Source organism: Bombus impatiens, unplaced genomic scaffold, assembly GCF_000188095.3.
Source record: "Bombus impatiens unplaced genomic scaffold, BIMP_2.2 scf_0151, whole genome shotgun sequence".
NCBI lineage: Eukaryota > Metazoa > Arthropoda > Insecta > Hymenoptera > Apidae > Bombus > Bombus impatiens.
This window is the reverse complement of record NT_176570.1, coordinates 1085783-1106496: the sequence shown is the minus strand read 5'-3', so window position 1 is coordinate 1106496 and position 20714 is coordinate 1085783. Positions and strand designations below refer to the sequence as shown.

The window sequence follows — 20714 nt, the reverse complement described above, 5'->3', positions numbered from 1 at the left end:
TTTCGTCGTATGTATAAGAAAACAAAGAGTCAAACGAGATTTACATTGTTTAGGAGCTTCGTAATTCTTCAGAACTTATTCCTCCATTAAACAAAATAAAAGCAGAGGCGTTCTTAGGTACGTGAGTTCGCATTTATTCTTAAGGATTATATGCGACGCACGCGTAAAATTCTCAGTATTTAGGAGGTGCCATTCAATCAATCCATTTCAGCCTTCTGATCGGATTGATGAAACGTAAAATACACATGATTGTCTGTAATATCGTAAGATTATGCACAAAATTTAGATATGCATTAAACCAAAAAGGAAAAAAAATGAAACAAGTTTTCATCAGCTTTATCCAAAAGTTTCTAAAAATGATCTAGCGCATTTTCTAAAATAAATCGTATATGCGGTATTTTGATGCTTTCTGAAAACATTAACACTTGTATTTTACGACGATGAATTGGCGTCCAATGAATTTCTTTCTCACACACTCCCTCCCTTTCTCGCTCTCACTTTCTCTTTTTCGTTAATCTTAGTGTCAACACGTACGCATATATTTACTTATTTCTTAATGCTAAATCTTTTTCTTACTACTAAACACGCCATGGTCATCAATCTATAACAAACAGAGTATAAACTGCGACCCTTCTTTACTCCAAACTTTGTTGCATAATAACATTGTAATAAAATTAAGGGATAAAATGTACAGAAGAGCGTTTAGAAAATGTTAACAGTGTCGCGGGACTTTATAACCCTACACTGAGCAGACACGCTGGTCTTTATGCAAACCATTAATAGGGACCTACCTCGTCAAGTCACATTACGTCATCTACCAATTTTAATATCTCGCAATTGGAGATAAGAATGGTAACTTGGTGTATTTTTCATGTGATCATTCTCGATAATCTATCATAAATTATATCGAATCTGAGTCCCACAGCACCATTGTACTACTGCTTTTTTTCTTTTATTTTACACTGTTAATAAACAATACAATTTTGCAATTTAATCAACGTCGTTGATCGTTGCTAACAAATTTAATTACATTTTCTAATAAAATTTCGAGCCTTTTTTCTTCTTTTCCTTTCTTTTTATCTACTTGTTTAAATTCGTTTAGTTATTCGGTTTATGTCATCGAATCTTGTTATAACCGGAAAGATACAGTCTTATAAGACTTATCAGATTAACGACGTGGGACAATAACGTCGTTGACCGTAGAGTGTCTGTCCAGTACGGAAGTCGGTCCCTTTCCTAGCTTCATCGTGAGAGAGAATGTGATCGTTCATGACTTTGTTGAGAATCGCCTGCTGCCCGAAGATCTGGTAATCTTTGATGTGCAGGTAACGCATCAAAGAAAGAATGTGCCAGCGCGTCCTTTAGTGTTATCCTTTGAGAAGGTTCATATTCTAACATTTTTTGGACGAGATCGAATAGTTGTCGATGTTCTTCATCGTCCGAAAGCATACAACGCTGCGTATACAAAATGAAAATACATTAACATTTAAAGGTAATTTTAAATTAGAAGATCCGTTCACCGCATACGCAGTATTTGTTATTTATAGGAAAATAAACACTTTTAGATAATTATGTAATTTAGTATAATATATTTAGAACAATGACTAATTACTTACGTGTAAAGGTTTGCAATTGTCACGTACATATCTACCGGCTGAGCTCTTCTCGTCCCATTCTAATTTGCCATGATAGAAGTATTTAGTTTTAGTCTTACGGGCCATACGATGTGGAATCGTGCCAAGTATACGTTCCATCATCGCTAAGTGCTCGCGGTTGTCGTGTGTTTGGAATAAGGTAATACCCAGGTACAATTCGAAGAGGATGCAGCCAATCGACCATACGTCACAAGGCTGAGACCATCCTAATTCTATACAAAACGGGTAACGAATCAATAATAAGAATTTCGTAATCTGAACAGCTGATTTTACGAAGGTTACTCACCTAAAATTACTTCGGGCGCTCTATAATGTCTTGTACTAACGATCGTACTATGGTGTTCATGGTCGAATGTAGCACTACCGAAATCGATGAGTCTAATATCTGTTCGTTTTACGCGCCTAATGTCTCTCCGCTTAAAAAGTAGAAACTTTTTTTACACACTTAGAACACTATATTTTATCCTACATTTATTTTTTACTTAATTGATATAATGCAAGCGTCACTTAGAATCATGCAGCATTAAATACTTTACTGTCAATTTATTTGCAGTTCGATTAATAATTAGAGAGAATTAAAAACAAATATCTCTAGCATATAAATAGATCTGAAATAAATTAAGTAAAGAAAGTTGGATGCTTTTCAATTTAACGTACTTTAACACATGCATACCTTTTACTGACACGAATGTATAGAACGTGTTAAGTAAAAATAAATGGAGTACAATTATTAATTCCATTTCAACATTCAATTGCACTATTTTATAAATAGAATATTCATAAGTATAGAGCTACACTATTCCAAGTGACATAATAAACTGTCCCATGATAATATAGAAAAATCTAATCATGGCTCACCTTTTTGCTACTATATATGGTCTCATAATCGGAGTCTACGAACAATATATTTTCTGGCTTCAGATCGGTGTGCGTAAGTTTGTTATCATGCAAGAATTTGACGGCGTAGCAAAGTTGATACCCAATATGCCTGACATGTTCTAATGGATAAGGCTGGTAACTATTATCCCTCTGTAGATACTAAACAGTTAGGAATATGGAATCGATACGTTATTTGATAAATATGCCATACATACCAAGAAATCAAAGACGCTAAGCCCAAGCATTTCGAAGGCGATGCACATGTGTCCGTGATAATTGAACCAATCGAGCATTTTCACACACAAGCTGAAAGTAACAATAAAATGTTAGATGAACGCAAGAAACAAATTCACTATTTGTAAAAATATACATAGGCAGGAAGAATGGTGCTAGCAAGTAGAAGGCGATTCTTTTACGTAAATATAAACTGATTGTTCTGCTTTATCTTTTGAAATCATTTCACGCATATCGAAAGATTATTTGTACATAATTAGATCAAATGTAATTTACTTCACACACTGCTGACTTCAGCAGTTTAATCAAATTTTTCTTAATTTCTTATCCATATTGCATTGAATATTAAATTTAATTGTAATATTTTGGTCTTATTTATTGAACATTGCTGCTATTAATAACGTTAGGAGATTGTAGTACGCTGCTTCATCTCTACTATATTATAGCATAGTGCAAAATGTAAACATTCTATTTACATTACCTTCTGCTTCCAAAGTTTTAAATATAATTTGTACAAATTTTAACAATTCCTAAACCAAATAATACCTCATATTCTAAAGTTACAATTAAGTAAACTTAAACTAAATTTCCTCAGACAAAAAAGAGAAAAATTGAGTCTTTGTAGGCGGAAATTTCGCCGCAGAATTTTCAGCTTATTTTTACACGAAGAATCGCCCTCTTCTACTCGCCGCGGTCCAGTCCCCACCAGGTCGAAAAACCACGCAAATACTAACTGTTGGCCTTCCGGATCCTTGGTCGCAATTTTCTCTAAGGCATTTATTTCGAGCTTCGCGGCTTCTCTATACTTCTCTACGTTCTTGATGATTTTCAGCGCCATCACGTGATCCCTGCAAACGTCATTGTACTTTTATTAGACGACACTGTCCACCGGACCGCCAATAATCCACATGGTCGGTAACATCATCGTATATACATAACGAAACACAAAAGCGCGCACGTCCAAAACGCGACAAAGGAGAGAAGAAAGAAAGGAAAGAAGAATGTGAAAAATGGTTCAAAGAAATTCTCCCCTGATCGGCATCCCGACGAGCGATTTCGTGACAATTCGTTCGCCCGTCGAGGCCCGTAAAACAAAGTGCAAGGCCATCCTATTATTGCGACTACTTGCGCGTCATTTTGTGACACTGCGGCACGGCTATTTCTGACTCTGCTATGACTCGAGTCGCGCCACGCACCTTTGCGATTTTCTTTGGTGCATGTTGTTCTGAGTGGACAGAAAGTCAGGATCAACAAAAAGAATATCCCAGAAAGAAAAGTCAGGAGGAACTTGGAGGAAATCAGAGTAGGACAGGATAAGTACAGGATAATCTATAAATTACTTTACTATCAAAACAGAATAGATTCTTCTACGCGTGTCTTAAATGTTTGAAAAAAATTGTGTTTCACATAGTGGAGATTCATTACGGAAGCATTTACTACAGAGCAACAAAAGTAATTAAATACCATTTTTTTAAATTAACGCTGTATCGCCTAATTTTTATGTCGTGAATATGTCCATAAAGTTAGTAACACACAGAGTTTGTTGTTGTCTCCAGCAACAAGAGTTTGTCAGCGATTTGCAACAAGTCAGAGAACCATGTTCGATGTGTATTAAGGAAAATATCGAATACATATGTCAAGCAAAGTATTTGGACAGAGCCAAGAACATGCATTTAAAGACTGTCTTGCCAATTTGGAATCTTACAGGCTTTGTTGCAAGTTACCAGTGATAATAAATTGTCTTGCACGGTAACAAGTTTGGTAACAAGATAAACGCGTGCAAGCAAATTTTAGAAATTGTAATTGATACAAAATTGTCGAAATTATTACGGATTTTCTCTATCACGTATGGTAAAACTCAGTCGAATGATGTGGTTTCTCGTAGTAAATCACTGACAGGTTCCTTTAGCTGAATCTGCCGGGCCAAATGATATATTCCTAGTTGTACAAGCAAATCCCTTGCGTAAAAATAGAAAATGTATATTCCCTACTTTAAGACAACAGCACTGAACTTCAGAAACAAAATTCGATTATTGCCTTACGTTGCTCCGCAAATACTTCCATTATAAATTCCCAAAACCTGAAACAAAATTTTTAACACATATAGCATAGAGGAATTTATTCGACATCTTAACAGTAAGCCATTCTGTATATAAAAAGGAGACTAAAGAAAAATAGAAAAACGCAGACCCGAGGTAGGTTACCTATGTAGTAGTTACATTAGCTGCCACTTACATTTGCAAGTCCTTAACCTTGACAACTTTTCCAAAAGTACCCTCTCCTAGGGTGGCCAGTACTTTATCTGCAATGTAAAAAGATAGATAAGCGTCCGAATACATCAAAGACCTCCCGTCCATGGAAGGATCGTCCGTGTTGCTCTATAAAGGCCCTGCCCTCGACTCTAAAACCTAAATTTATCATCGATGGACTATCTCGAACAACATTTAACATATTCTTTTTCTCATCGATGATAAATTTCTCATACATATATATATATCAAACGATTTCTAAGAAAATTCTAACGAAGATAAGAGAAGAACAACAGAGACGCACTTCTTGTTGGACGTTCGGCCGATGTGTGTTCTGTACGCCATACGTTGTGAACGGATGTATGATTTAAGTGAAAAAAACGGTATCGTTAGAACTTTATGTTTTATCGATCGGAACTGCTGCTCTCCTAAAGGCCGAGGTACCCTAATCGTAAAAAATTGGCAGCCTGAGGACATAACATTGACTATCACATCCGGATGCACGTGTAAAACCCGACGTCAACACTATTCTCTGTCACTGTTCCAGCCTTGAATAGGCTGGATGCATTGGAAACGTTGTGTGAAAAGCCATCGGAATAATGAGAGCGAATGTCCAATGTCCTCGTGCGCCTGTTCAAAGACAGGGGAACACGTCATCCCGAAGAAAACGTATCGACGAGATAGCGCAAGCGTGATCTCTCTTTGTCTCTCCTCCTTCCTTCGCCTCTCTGTCTCTCTCTGGCTCCGACATTTCATCTTCAATGACAGGAATGAAAGCTCGATACAAGAGAAGAGGAATTTATATTGCAAATAGCATTCCGAGAAAGTTGCTGTATTTGTACTCTCAGAGACATATATGCGAATAGTGGATTCTGAAAATTCTCTGGTATACTTGAAACAGTGGTATACTTTAATGAGAAATCCAGTATATTTAGAAGTATTTGGAAGTAGTAGTACATGATAGTGGGAAAGATATTTAAGTAGTGGTTATAGAGAAATTAGTCACACAGTAACGTTTTAGAGTGTTTTGAACATGTTTGAGCTAGTTTGGATATGTTTGAGGTAGCAAGAGTTGATCAATTTGCACTATATATATATATATATATTGGATATACTCGTCGATTACGATGTGTAGGGTGGAGGAAAACGAATATTCGTAACAGGAAGAAGATCGCTACGACGAACACGTGTTGCCAAACCTTCCAACCATCTAAAGTCATTTGCGGAACCCCTTATACCGTAAACCCATTAACAAACATTAATTGAAAGAGATGATTAAAAGGGACAGAAATCGATGTGAAAGGAGAATCAACCCTTTTCGATTAAGACAGACAGAGAATTTTTAAGGAAGTATCCAATATTCTCTCGACTATCAGACACAGAGCAATCACGAAGAAGAATCAAGGATTTGTCAAACTAAAACAAATAGAACAACGTCGAGGAACAATTTTGCGAAATGGATCAACCTGAAACAAGCATACACAACGAAATACACAGAGGCAAGTTGGAAAAATTCTACAACACAGAAGTTTGAGAACAAGAGAAAAAGAAAGGGGAAGCAGAGGCGAGAAGAGGCAAAGAGAGACCATGGGCAGATACCGTGGGTAACCGATCCGATCGATCGATCGACCAATCGATCTGAGGCTTGCTTAAATCTACTACAATGAGTGTATTCACGTATTCACGAACATCTATTTGCCAGGATGTCGCCGGATTGGTAAACAAGGTGGCCGTCTTCGTCGTCCTCGACGGAGGGCGGTCGTGGGCTCTACATATGGGCCGGTGGAATCGGTATCAGCGGCGCGTGCCAACAGAGGACCCAATCAGTGGTGTGGAGTGCACCGTTTGGTTGGTCCGGATCACATTGGTCGGTCCGACGGTCAGTCCCAGTGTGTTCGGTTTCATGACGAAGAGCCCCGACAGAGAACCAATTTCCCCAGCGGTCGTAACGTTGATCGACGATTCACCAGTTGATTGGACCAGAGAAGACGTAGTCGTTGTGGTTCGCACGTTGATAGGTTGCGTGTGGTCAATGGCCACCACACGTAAGTCGGCCAAGTTGTCGGTCATCGTTGACGTTGCAGGGTAGAGCGTGAGATCCCATTGTGGCCGAGAAGAAGAGACGTTGGAGTGTCCACATCCAAGAGCCGTCGCATCAACCGATCGCCACCACACACCGTCATCCACCACCACCACCACGAGGGCGGAGACCCGTGTAACACGCGGTAGAGGACGTGTGTAAGCACGGACGAACGTACGAGTGTGTCGGTGGGGAGGAAGTAGGGGGATACATCATCGTCATCGGTCATCATCGAACCACCCGATCCGAGCGCCCAGTCGAGACCATAGTGACCAATCCGTGTGCCATATCCGTTTCCATTCCATTCCATTCCATTACAACGGAGATGGTAACCCAACAATCAGAGAGAAAGGGGAGAGGGCAAAATGGTTTGCCAAGTCAGAAAGTTGCGGTTACGAATTTTACCATCGGCACAAAGCGAACATATTTTGTCATTTCTTACTATTATTACTTTTTTAAAATTTACGAATATGATTATTATATTACGATCATTATGTCTCATTTGTTACCTTTTACTTTTTTTTTCTAAAGATATAGGAATATCGTTTCTATTGCTTTTTTTACTTAGATCTTGTTTTTTTCCTAAACTCTTATACTCGTGTTAAAGTTAGTTACTTTGTACATTGCATCGAAGGAGCTGTCTTACTTTAGCGTATGGAATATACGAAAATGGATATCTAAAATATACGCGTAAATATCGAAATAGAATATTACTTTCTCGTTTATATGCATTGAATTAGAGATTGAATTCATTTACAGGGATAAAGATCGATGAATGAAAAAATGTCGGACAGCTTCTCTCGAGTGCGCTCGTCACGTATTATTCTTTTCTCTAACATGCTCGGAGAGGTCGTCTTTTCTCTACTATATATTTTTTCTCAATATTTATGTTAATCTTCAATAATCTGTAGAAACTCGGTGTACTTACGTGAATGCGCCAAATGAACGCGCCACGACGCTCGATCCGTCGTTTCGATCGACCGTCGTGACACGTTCGTACGGCGCGCCAGTGCGGATCGATCGATCGACACTTCGAGTCTACCTTATCGACGCGCGAATTCAAACTGACTCGATGCATGAACTACTATACATGAACTGAAACGATTCTTTTCTTTTTTTTTTCTTTTTTTTTTGAAGAACGAGGGGACAAAACTGTGGTACTCTATCGATCCTTATCGATTAAATAGAAATGTTTTTCATCGCGAAAACACATTTTGAAAATACATAATATATGTGTAAAGGTTTAATTATTGAATTAATTAAGAACGCGTACGTATAGAAAAATGTTTTAGAGAAAATTTATCCCATCAATGGTTTGAAGAGATATTACAAATTACAGTTTGCTAAACTCGATAACAACTTGCTGAATACACTGCAGCTTCGATGGATCGTTGACACGGTGCCAACGCGCAATTATTTCGGATTAGTCGAACATCGAGCGTGAGATCGAGAATTTTTCAACGCGCCGACGCGGCATCGCAGTAAGTCAGTCGGCCAGAGGAAAAAAAAATTCACTTACGTAACTATAACATATAGTTAAGTTTTCTTGTTAAAACGGATTTATCATCCTGGTACGAATATTCAGTGATGCTTCGAAAGACATTAGCCGAGTATTACGATGATTTGAGATATTTCAAAGAGTTAGAATGCTCTAGAAGCGTTTCCCAATCCTCATTAAGTGGGATCCTCTTTTATAACAGCCAAATAAAATAGATTAGTTAATAGTTAAGAATAGATGTATAAGAATAAAGATCTAGAAGAATATAATCTCTAATCTAACGTGATAGTTACACGGATAACATAATTAAGTTACATGGATAACATAATCTGCCTTCGTTTATCAAAAGTCAGTATTAAAACTAACATTGATAGCGTAATGTATGCAGCTATAGTGGAATAGATAAGCGTTAGAAATCTTTGCGAAGAAATTTTCTATAAAAATAACTATGCCGAGCACTGGTGCTTGGAACCCACAGACTGGAAATCCAGACTCTAAATATACTGTACATATTTTCAATTAAATTAATTGTAAACTCTAATAATCTATCTTTATTGTTGCGTATTGTCGACGAGTCGAAGATAAAATGGATACTTAGATTGGAATCAGTAGAAAATAAATGAAACGCACTAAATCAGTATTGTTCGAGCCTTACTGTCGAATAAAGTCGACTCTCCCCACCCTGATGTGTCGTCTTCTGTTTCAAGAGCGAGGTAAAAAAAGAAAAATTCTTTCTCCTACAAAGACGACGTGAGACGACAGAGGTGAACAAAATCCCAACCCAAGAGGCTTCAAAATGTTGCTTTAAATAACTAAAAGTGTATACAGCTTACAGATTTTGCTTGCAGACCTGTAGCTGCATATAAAATGTCTGAATGCCTACAGGCAGTAAAACAATACTAACGATTTATGATACCGATGATGGAACGAGTCTCTTAAAATCTCAACCGATCAAACTACTCGATCGATCATTATAATCTCGTTACGTCTGATTTACCAATTATACGAATTTTGGGGTTTTCAATTACCTTTCGAAGCACCACGTGACTATCAAATACCAAACCTAATTCTCTATTCCTAATAACGACAGGCTAGTAACTCACGAGTCTCGATAAGATAGCTCGAAAACGCGAGAAAAATTCAGGAATACGATTCTTGGATGACGAACCAAAATTCGTATCATTGTATTAGGTCGTTTTATAAATCTCGTCGCTTTTTTGCTAAACTTTGACGCGAAATTGCAGAAAAGTACTATGAGCTCAATCGTCAACGCGTTCTACTACCTCGTTTCCTGTCACCTTTTTCGTCTAAATACGAACGTTTCTATTCTTAATTCATCGAACGTATCTGATTCAGGATCCGAGCAAAGAAGTTTTAGAATTTCCTGCTTGGAACTTTGGAAAAACCATCGTTGGCGTGTCTTTACATCTGGAGTTTTTAAAACGATCAAATTAAAATCTTTAATTTCCACTTTCGCTTCTTCTTCTTTTTTTTTTTTTTTTAATAATTCAGAAAGCATACAGTCTTAATTGGATTCTCGGTTGCTATTTTTTCATTATTTCATCAATCTTCATCAAATTCACGCCTATTAAGTACCAAGTGTCCATTCAGAAAACAGACGCGTCGCATACTCTCAATTCGAGCTTTCGATTGCCATACTTTCGCTGTTCTATCGATCTTCTTAAAATTTCCTAAACTAAACTAACTAAACTAAACTAAATTCCCTTGATTTAAGCTCTCACTTGCCGTTCTTTCGCCGTTCCATCTTCGATCAAAGATGCAAGTTCAAATTCACGCCTGTTAAATACCAAACACCGATGAAAGAAGCAAACAATGAAAAAGCCGTATGCTTCTTACGTAAAGAATAACGTTCGTTGAAGATCGATGAGAGAGAAGAAGCGTCAAGACTTATAGAACGACCCAATAACTATCTCTCGGATGGACGCCGTACAAACACAAGTATCGATTAGTAGATCATCGCGGCTCTGGAATCGCCAGCCAAGGGTTGGACTTGTTAACTCGAGCGGAGACGCATAAACAGCTGTGAGAGAGGAATGTGTGCGGCAGGAGGAGGTGGCACGCAACAACACAGCAGCAGCAACGGGGACTGATCAGAACAACGTTCATCCACGATCGACAGCCGTCAGAGAAACCCATAGAAACCCGCGGTTCGACAACTTACAATCGCGTGCTGGACCGTGTCCGCGTTGTTGTTAACGACACTCGCGGCCATTGCGCTCTTCGACGCGTCTTTTCGCTCGCTTTGACGAGTACTCTTCCTATACTTGCTGGCGATTATATCTGTGGTGCTAGGCCTCATCTTCACTTGACCTCCTGCAGCCAATTGACTGTAAGTCTCTTCCATGGCAGCGTACTTCTCGATCAAACTCTGTATCTCCTTCCTCTTCGCTACTCTCTCGGAGATCGCTGGATCACTTTCCTCGGAATCGATGATCGGAAGGACGCTGACATCGTTGACGTTTTCTCTAACTACGCTACTCGTTGGTGTCTTGTCAGGATCATCGTCCTTCTTCTCCTTCGACACCAAAGGCTCCACTTTCATCGGTCGAACTATTCGAAGAGCACCGGACGAAGATTCCAGTTGCTCGCTTTTACCGTTTCTATACGGCCTCACTTTTCTCGTACGCGTCTCCGCATGGCCAGATTTGTGTCTTCCGTATCTACGATATGCGTCTGAATTTTGTAAAGCGTGTTTGTCTACACGATGATAGCCGGGTGTTTTCTCGCGTTTGAACTCTTTCGCGGTGGGAGACCTCACGAAGGGATACGCTTTTTCCGAGAGCACTACGTTGGTTTGGCTCTTGATCACGGTTCGGGTCATCGAAGGTTCCAGGGTCTTCTCGTCGCGGACAAACGGGCTGTCTTCGCGACGATAATAAGCGTGATCTCGATCTCGTTCGCGAGTGCGTCTGTACTCGATGGACGGTCGATCCGTGTGATCGTGATGCTTCTTTCTCGAATATTTGTCAAGGATTGTACAGTACTTGTCCTCTAAACGCGCTCTTGCGCTGTTCAATTGACTGACGATCGGCGATGGTCTTGTAACAGATGGTTTGTTCCCCACGTTGTCGTTCACCGTAGACATTCCTCGTACTCTGGTGGTTAATCGTTGTAGGAGATTCGAACACGAGTCGCTGAGGAGCTGAGTGACGCTCGTCGTGGTCGAAGAGCGCGCGTATCGACTTCGCCGACCCGTCGAACCTTGACGAGACGTCGACATGTTGTCGCGTGGCGCGAAGATGAACATCGAGACACAGTTTCGACGCCCACGCGGTTATCTGTTCTGATTAATCCTTATAAACCTTCGATTTCGATGGAAATCAAGTAGAAAATTCTCTATAGGCCGATTAATCGATCTACAGTTGTAAGGTTTCGATTTCTGTCAAAGGTAAGTTGAAAATCTTCGTCCAATTATCCGCTCGATTGGTTGATTCTTTCAAACCTTTTATCTTCATGAGAAATCTTAGTAAACCTAAAGAAAATAAAGTAGAAAATCTTCCAACAGTTTGATCGATGGTTTAACGATACCTGTCAGAAGCAAATACAAAATTCCTCGTCTAAGTAACTAGTTCATACTTCCAAAACTTGGATTTCGACGAAAACCAAGTGGAAGATCTTCGCCCAACAATGTAATCGATAGATTTCGATAGAAACCAAATAGGAAACTGTCGATTCAATGGTCCGGTGCTTGGCCACTGCTTCCAAATCTTCGATTTCAATAGAAACAAATAGCAAACTGTTCGTTCAACGATTTAGTGCTTGCAAGTGTTCGATTTCGATCCAAATCAACAAAAAGATGTTCATTCAACGATCTGATTAATCGATTGTTAATTCTAAAGTTTCGATTTCGACTAAAGCCACGTGGAGAATCTCCAGCCAACGATCCAATGTTTGATTGACGACCGAGTCTTTGATTTCGATAGCGATTTTTAGAAAAGTTGATCTAAGAAACTCTTCGTGCAACAATTCAATGGAATTCAACTTCCCCGACTACATTCCACACGGCAGCTTCCTCCGGTAATTCTGTTTGTTTTCGCACTTTGAATCGCGCGATTCGATACGCGTCAGTTTTCCCTCGCGTGCGTTTCCTCGAATATCCAACGCGAGACAGCTCTTCGGACCGCGGTTACAACAGGCTTCAAGGTCGTGCCGTTAGAGCTTGCGGAGTGTTCTCAGCGTGACACAAGCGACGTATCTTCACCCTGTATCGCACAACGGCTGCGAGAAACAACAATCGACTCACAGATTCAACTGCAAAATCACACATACACACACGCGCGCCAATATACAGAAGACGAACGAGAGATTGAAGGATTATACAGATTACTCGGAAGATTAGAAAAGCGATCCAGCGACGATTGCCGGAGAATTTCGACGCGGACCTGGCCGCAGGTTCATCACTCGGCCGTAGGTGCGAGCATCGTGCAACAGGGACGCCGACGAAGGCACTAAAGAGAAGCACGACCACAACGGCGGTCACGGAGACGACGGCCGACGTCGACCGTTCACGAAGACGAGGAGGAGGATTCGGTGCGCCCCGCCAAATACTCTCGTCGCACTAAAAATACCGGGCAGCGGTGGTGAGCTACACTCTCCGACCATTCTACATCTATCTCTGCCTCTCTTCCTCCAAACTCTTCGTACCTCGTTCCTCTTTTCTACCGATATCTATTTCTCTCTCTCTCTCTCTCTCTCTCTCTGTCGTGTACGAAAACGAATAATCCGTGCTGCGATGAGGAACAGAAAGGAACCAGTAGGAAGGAAGAGACGAAGAGGAGAGAGTGGTAGAGTATTACGTAAATTTGTCCCTCGCTTATTCGGAATGGCGAAGTTCGGCACGCTCCTCAGGATCGGGTCTTGGCAACGTCACCGCTTCCTGGTGCACGACGAGGTCGGAAGAAGCTTACGGTGCATCATTGTCACCGATGGCGTTTAAGGTTCTGGTTATTATGACGCGGTACGGTCGTGTTCTCGCCAAGTCGATATGTCGTAGGAATCGAAATTGTATTGTACGTAGGTTGTTTCGAGTGCATGGATTTTCACTTTCGAGTGTTTCATCGGTTATTACAGTTCCTGGACTGTCGAATTAGGACTACGCGTAGAAACTTTATTTGGAGAATAACCGCGGCAAATCTCGCTCAAAAGTCTCAGGCTAATTATCACCTGTTTGCTTCAGACCGAGAAATATTAAATGATCACTAAAGGACGTAAACAAACACCATCTAATGTGGCATTTTGTGTATGACAAAAGAACCGATTAATGGATTAACAGGTTCACTAGAAAGTACATTTATATCGTTTGAAGTTCACGATCTACATCAGATATCGAAGATTTGTGAAGAATAAAAGGTGCTTAAGACTTTTCAGTGTATGTCATATATACTGGTATTATGTCAGATAAAAAGCAAATTGTCCTGAATTGTAAAAATTATTATTAAATACATACACAATCAATTATTTAATTCGTTTCACTTATTATTCCATTTTGCCATAAAAAATGCCATTAAAGATATCTCTAAGCCTAGTTAATCCTCTGTACTTATTTTTTACTGTTACGTTATCAGATTCGGGAACAAAGATTCCGCACAATTTGGCCAAGAAAAATGTTTACCAAGACAGTAAAGATAATATAAAGATCCTATATAACGAAGCATACGCAAAAACGTATAATCCTCAAATGGAGACAAATTAATATATAAATGAATTAATTTCATTTTCCATTAAAATTCTACCGCACCTCTCTATTTTACTAAAAAGGTAAAAACTATCGTAAGTTTCGAGTGATCCTAATTCGATGCCCATGGACTGTACATGACGATGTGCTGTATGAATAGGGGGGCGTTTTCGCACACGCGTGCCTGATGTTTCTTAGTCTCTCGTTCGTTTTCTGTCTCTCCGCTGCGCACCTTGACACATATAGAAATTACGAAATCGGAGGAGGAGCGCGGTTCGAACGGGAGCAACGGAGCTTTCGTGGCATTAAATTCCGATCTATGCCGGTGACGGATATACGTATTGCGCGTAATTAGAGCGCGCTCCATCGGTTTTTGCGAGATCGTTGCACCATCGAAAAGATTCTGACGTTGGAGTGCAAGAGGTGGCGAGAATCGATGCTGTATAGTACGACGGCTTGACTATTGGTGTTCATTATCGGTGTTCATTAGTAGTCGTAGAATTTCTAGTTTGGCTTTTGGTTCGTTAGAACGCTGCCAATCGATTTTTGCGAGATCGTTACACCATCGAGAAGATTTTGATGTTGGAGCCCAAGAAGCGAACTATCGATGCAGCATGGTATGGCTTGGCTATCGATGTTTATTATTATCGTTACGTTCATTGGTATTCGTAGAACTTCCAAGTTAATTTTGGTTAATTAGAACACGGTCCGTCAGTTTCTGCGAGATCGTTGTACGCAGGCACAAGCTAAATTTCAATGATGCTCTAAAACGTGTCATTGGCCTCCCGCGTTGTCAAAACATCGTGTGGATATGTTTCTACTTGGGGGTAAACATACTCGTTAAGAAACTCGAACCATTAATGAACAATGCGAGTATTCAGAGAATCGTAAAACTATCAACGTGATAATTGACAAAATAGATAAGCAACACAAATTTTACCATCACCTTGAAGAATATCATCTATTGAGAAGTTCGAACGACGGAAAGCAATTGATGGTCGTGAAAACTCAATGGACTATCGATAGTATAATACACTTATTGGTATGTCAAACAACATTGACACAATTTCTTCTATATCTCCCAACGAAAACAAGTTGATATATAGCGTAGAAAATACTTGTACTTCTACAACAATAATAATTTACTCGTCTAGCAATGAATTTATTTATTTCTGCTCATGTAATTTTGTTTACGATAAATGAATAAATATTAAAAATAGAACACAGTGATTTGTACCGCGTAGAAAATGAATTAGCGTGTCTTTGCTGGTAGAATATCACGATAAAATTGCTTTTTAAGGGCTAACGCGAGATAAAAAAAATTCACATTTGCATTTTATCGAACCATGTGGGTCAATCTTTTTTTTCTTGCTTGAAAAGTACTTTATCTTCAGGTTGATTGATTCACAAATTATGAGTCAGACAGGGAAGGTTGTTCTAATCTGACAGAAAAAATATTGGCATATCCAAGCAGTGATATCTAAATCTGGTGAATACATCCATACGTCGTATATTATTCCTAATACTACTAATTGTAACTTGTATATTATTGAAAATATCATTCAGATCACAGATGATTCTCGTAATATAATGACCAGATGCCGGACACCGTCATATGAAACAGTTCACCAATTGCTCATCGGCCAGATACTTCCTCCATAAGCAAACAAAAATCGGGTATACTGTATCTCAAAAATCGTCATACGATATCAAAGAACAACTTTATGGAAAGTATTTGATCGTTGTATATCAACTGATTATTAATAGACTGCGGCTCTTTATATAATTGTCTTTTTAAACGCACGTAAAGAAATGGAATCTAAAATTTTCTTCAGTTTCTAGATAATGTAACAAGTACTCTACTTCCGATTCTTGATATATAATTGTGCATTCTCTGTATTTTAATATTCACCGATTCATTGTCATCGATTACCAATCATAAGCCTCTTGCGTCGATAAATCAAGAAACAAACATAACATTTTTCAAATTCTTGTTAAAATGTGAATTGCGCGTTAATCAAAAGCTTCTTTCATAGTCGAAGTACACTATTCGTCAAAAAATCGTCGAATTCTAAATTCTAAACATCGGACCAGCGAAGTACGTTGGTCAGTGGAAGAGTTCGCGAACTATTAATAAAGTCTGGGCCTTTTGTCTTCAAGGTCGCCGATTCGATGATATCGATGTCGCGGGTTTCCTACAAAATAGTGGTATAAATACGCGTCGCGTTAGAAAATAACGGCGCAGTTCATGCTCGATTCTCGCCCACGAGTTCGCGTTTCACGCGGAACTTTCCTGGCATCAACGGAAACCGTTTCTGCCTGCGTGCATCATCGGCCGTTTCCGGGAGAGAGGAAAATAAAAAAACGATGATTTAGAGCCAACGTGGTGGAATTAGCGCGAAAATATCGCGTAAACGTTGGTTTAACGACAAAGAAGCGCAACGTTTATGACAGCATTCGATACACGAACAATACGTCCCTGTCTCGTACAGTGACTGCTGTTTGATAAATTTTCACATCCAGTTTTAAAAACATCTATCCGCCACAGAATCACCGCTAGCAAATATATATTTAGTCAGTGAAATATTTTGAACAAATTCCACATCCATAGACACGACTGTGTTACAACGAAGAAGAGGCCTAGAAACGATTCTGTAACGTACATTCTGAGAATGAGAATATTTTTTTGACAAGATTTCTCCTTCTCATTGAGCTTCCATAGCCGAATCTCATGCTTCGATGTTTATCTGCTTGATAACAGGGTTGATAAGGAACTTGTTTTTCCATTGAGAAATATATTTGATTTCGCGTGATTAAAAATAGATAGTGAATAAGTATAGCTTACAGTTATTCGATTGGTTTTGCTAAATTTTGTACTACTTGTTCGACACAATCGATGATGCGTCCTTTGTGTCCTGTAGAGTTGTATATCGGAATCAACAACGTGACGTTCATGGCCCTATACTACTTGTCTGACAGAGCCACTGACGCACAGCGACCTATACTACTTATTCGATACAAACGATGACGCACTGTCTGCGTCCTATGAAACTTACTGATCACAGGACATAATGTTTATGGCCCTATACTACTTGTCTGATACAGCCACTGACGTACAACGCGCACGCTGTACTACTTATTCGATACAAACGCTGACGCACCCTATGCGTCTTATGAAATTTAGTAATCACGGGACACGATGTTTATGGCCCTGTGTTACTTGTCTGATACAGCCACTGACGCACAGCGTGCGACCTATATACTTGTTCGACACGAACGATGACACACTCTATGCGTTCTATAAAACTTGTATAATCGTAAGACGCACTGTTTACGATTCTATACTATTTATCCGACACGATTACTGACGCACAGCGTGCGACCTATGCTTCTTAAACGACACAAACAGTGCATAGTTATTAATCGTGCCAATGAGAGAAAATAAATTTGAACAACAAATGGATACAAGTCAAGCTCCGAAGTGAACGAATTATTGCGACATAAAACCTCTTTCTAGACATGTACTCTAGACAGAATTCCAATCTAAAAATTGATAATTTATATCTTAAATACCTTTAGTAACCTTTGTGACAGGCATACGATGTAAATTACAATTACAAATGCCCTGAAATTAAACAAACCTGTAACCAAAATTATCATATAACGATCACTTGTGAACGAAAAAGAGTTATCCAATGAATTTGGGATCAAATCCCTAAAGCAACTAGGAAGTGGAAAGAACAAAGGCCGCGAAGAAAGAAGATGAACCGACCATACCACTGCGATCTCCAACTGTATTTCTCCGCTCGACGTTCGCACGCGTGTTTATCGTGGTCGTGCGTACGAGCCTGCCAAATATAACCAAGAAGCGTGAAACGCGTGCGCCACGATCGCCTCGTAAGAGCAGAGGCGAGCTAGAAAGCTCGCGGCGGGCTAGTCGTCAGCCGGCTCGTTTAAATGTTAACGCGAGTGGCTGGTTAACTAGCGCTTTACTCGCTTGCTCTCTGACTGTTTCATTGGCCCGTTCCATGTCACCGTTGCTGCTGTCGCGCTATGGCAGAGGGCCAACCGAAACAAGTACACGCGTAGGCGAATCGCGTGTTAGGCTAAGTTCTGGCTTAGGTAAGTTTTATCCCTGATATTTGTCAACGACGTTCCACCCTTCCCTTTCACAGACGTAAAATAAGATCCTATGTCTTTGTGTTGGTGTAATAGTTATGCTGCGCAACTATGGAGGAAGAAAGTGTCAACCCCCATCAAACAGATATAGGGTCTATTCGGATCCTGCCATTTATTTCAATATTCGATTGAAATTAGATATCTTATTCTAATTTAAAGATAAAATTCTAATGCGTATTTTTGTTTCCATAAGATTTAAAGAACGAGATTCTACTGGGGGTCCGTTTGCACCTGGCCCTTCTAACAGGTTAAAGAATCAATCTATGGTAGAGACAATATATATTACTTTCTTAACAGAATATTGCACTTTATTGCGCTTTTATACTGCATTAAGACACAAAATGTCGATATTCTATTGAAAGGTAGAAAAAAGCTCATAGTTTCTCCATAGTTGGACAGTGTATGTACCTACCGAGATATCCGTCTGAATGATTTTGCTTTACACATCATTTTACGTAAGTGAGAAAACAAGTTCACATGCATAGGACCGATAGGAAATATATCCAACAAATATCTCACCATAGTCAAAATGACTCGACTAGCGAAAATCTCAGAAACAATCCTATTAAACATCTCTGCATCATTATCGACCGTCGGTAATTCGAAAAATTCACTAAAATTCAAAAAAACCAATGAAGATTCGAAAAATGTCTATTCTTTCGTTGGCTACCTCTGAAATCGATGTGTCGTTCGACTCTGGTGTCACGTCGAGCTTGGTGTCCAGTTCCCTGGTGGGTTCCACGTTATTTCCCCGTTGCACCCAAGGCTCCCATCCCTGCCTGGGCCACCACGACACCTGGTTCCCAGGCATCAACATGTTCACCTCTTGGCTAGCCATCGTCGACGACGACGAGGACGAAGCCGAGGGTGGTCCACCGTCAGCCAAGCCACCGCCGCCGCCACGCACGCACCAGCCTCCAGAATGATCCAGGGTGAACAATACTGTCTGTTCCTTTCCCTTCTGTTCCCGTAGCAAATCGTACAATTTTCGTATCGTAGGATTACAAGGCTTTCGTGTCGCTCTCACAGTCGCATCTTGCCAAGAACAACGCGTATTTCTAAATCCAGGTTGTGATCGATTCTGGGTCAGCTCGCTGAGATCTCTCGAGTTACCTTAATCGACGATGTGTAAATATGTACCTCTAGATTCTATCTCTCTGTTTCTTCTAAATTCTAGATCTGTTGGTTTTCTACAGTCTCTGATAATGCACACTTTATGTACCACTTGTATGGACGAAATATTTCTCTTCATTCAGATCTGGATGATCGACGTCCGGATCATTACCGGGGTCTTGGCTTCTTTCCTCTTGTTTGGACGATCGGCTTCCACCGCCACAGGGTGATTCGTGGTGGAATTTTCTTGGAACCGACACGAAGGAGGAGCAAGAATGGTTTTGTCTTACGCGGGTGCCTCAGCTTCCGGCGAACCGGCTTCCCTGCCGGCGCGTTTCCCGACGACGATGCGGAGGACGACGGTGTTGCGCTGGCCATCTGGCGCAAACTCGCACTAAAACCGCGGCGAAACCGCGTGACGAGTCCCCCTCGAAAATAGTCGCCGGTCGAAAATAGCCGACGCTGGCTAAGAAAGAAGAATCATCGGCATTTGCTCCGGGTACACGCGTCGCCGCGCTAGTTGCATCGCGGCCTTCTCCAGAGGTTGATTCCCCATGTGTGCATCGCGTACCGATCTTCCTCTATCTTCTTTTCGGTTTTTTCTTCCACTAAATCGTTTCCTCTTTTTCCTATTTTCTCTCGGGTTACGTTCGCGCATTGTTTGAACTTTTCTCACTCAATTTACGCTATCACATTCTGTCTATAAAAAAAGAATTCCAAAGGTTCGCTTAACATCTTTCTAACACATTTCTTCTACTTGGATTTTACAATTTCATGAAATTTCCACAGATTTATGATAAATCATTGCTCGCTCCTTGATGGGATAATCGACGGTCTTCAAATACCGCAAAAATCCATCGCTATGCTCCTTCTACCTCCTAAGATAGATGTAGAATTTGACTTTTTCTTCTCGCTTCATTCCGTTCTTCTTTGCTCTTTGATCGATCCTTTTCTTTTGCTCATGTCCACGTATTTATATCGTCCAGAGGTCTGTCGAACGGGACGCGCAAGAGACAACACGGATATCCTTGCTTTTCATAGATACCGATAGTGGAGACACGCAGGAGAAGCGAGTTGTATACGTGGGGGATGATTCGCCAGATCTACGTTCCATCGAATGCAATGTGAAAAA

The 20714-nt window shown here is 40.2% G+C and overlaps 1 protein-coding gene and 1 long non-coding RNA gene across 4 annotated transcripts; one reads left to right on the top strand and one right to left on the bottom strand.

The window, feature by feature from the left end:
• Positions 1-70: 70 nt before the first annotated feature.
• LOC100741495 (serine/threonine-protein kinase Doa) lies at positions 71-20310 on the bottom strand. 3 transcript variants are annotated; one of them, XM_024365782.2, is made up of 9 exons: positions 19140-20310; positions 6707-6785; positions 5004-5070; positions 3503-3616; positions 2750-2840; positions 2514-2684; positions 1942-2071; positions 1617-1867; positions 71-1455 (listed from the first exon to the last, which is right to left on the bottom strand). In XM_024365782.2, exons 1-9 carry the CDS (start codon positions 19305-19307, stop codon positions 1243-1245), a joined length of 1284 nt encoding a protein of 427 aa, XP_024221550.1. In that variant the 5' UTR covers positions 19308-20310; the 3' UTR covers positions 71-1242. The 3 variants fall into 3 exon arrangements, with proteins under 3 accessions (XP_024221550.1, XP_012237678.1, XP_012237679.1); XM_012382255.3 differs by lacking the exon at positions 19140-20310 and adding an exon at positions 10778-14036 and having other exon boundaries at positions 2514-2693; XM_012382256.3 differs by lacking the exon at positions 19140-20310 and adding an exon at positions 10778-13056.
• Positions 14545-16091, top strand: LOC117151333. The gene is made up of 2 exons (XR_004461168.1): positions 14545-14907; positions 15685-16091. It is a non-coding gene; the product is annotated as an uncharacterized LOC117151333 (long non-coding RNA).
• Positions 20311-20714: the final 404 nt, after the last annotated feature.

What these genes read in the sequence shown, in the direction of transcription:
- LOC100741495 (XM_012382255.3), bottom strand. Translation starts at nt 11,863, where the DNA reads ATGTTCATCTTCGCGCCACGCGACAACATGTCGACGTCTCGTCAAGGT. An exon ending in AAGGTTAAGGACTTGCAAAT is followed by an intron (nt 3,617 to 5,003) that starts GTAAGTGGCAGC and finishes TGACGTTTGCAG; the next exon opens with GGATCACGTGATGGCGCTGA. An exon ending in AGCGCCCGAAGTAATTTTAG is followed by an intron (nt 1,868 to 1,941) that starts GTGAGTAACCTT and finishes CGTTTTGTATAG; the next exon opens with AATTAGGATGGTCTCAGCCT.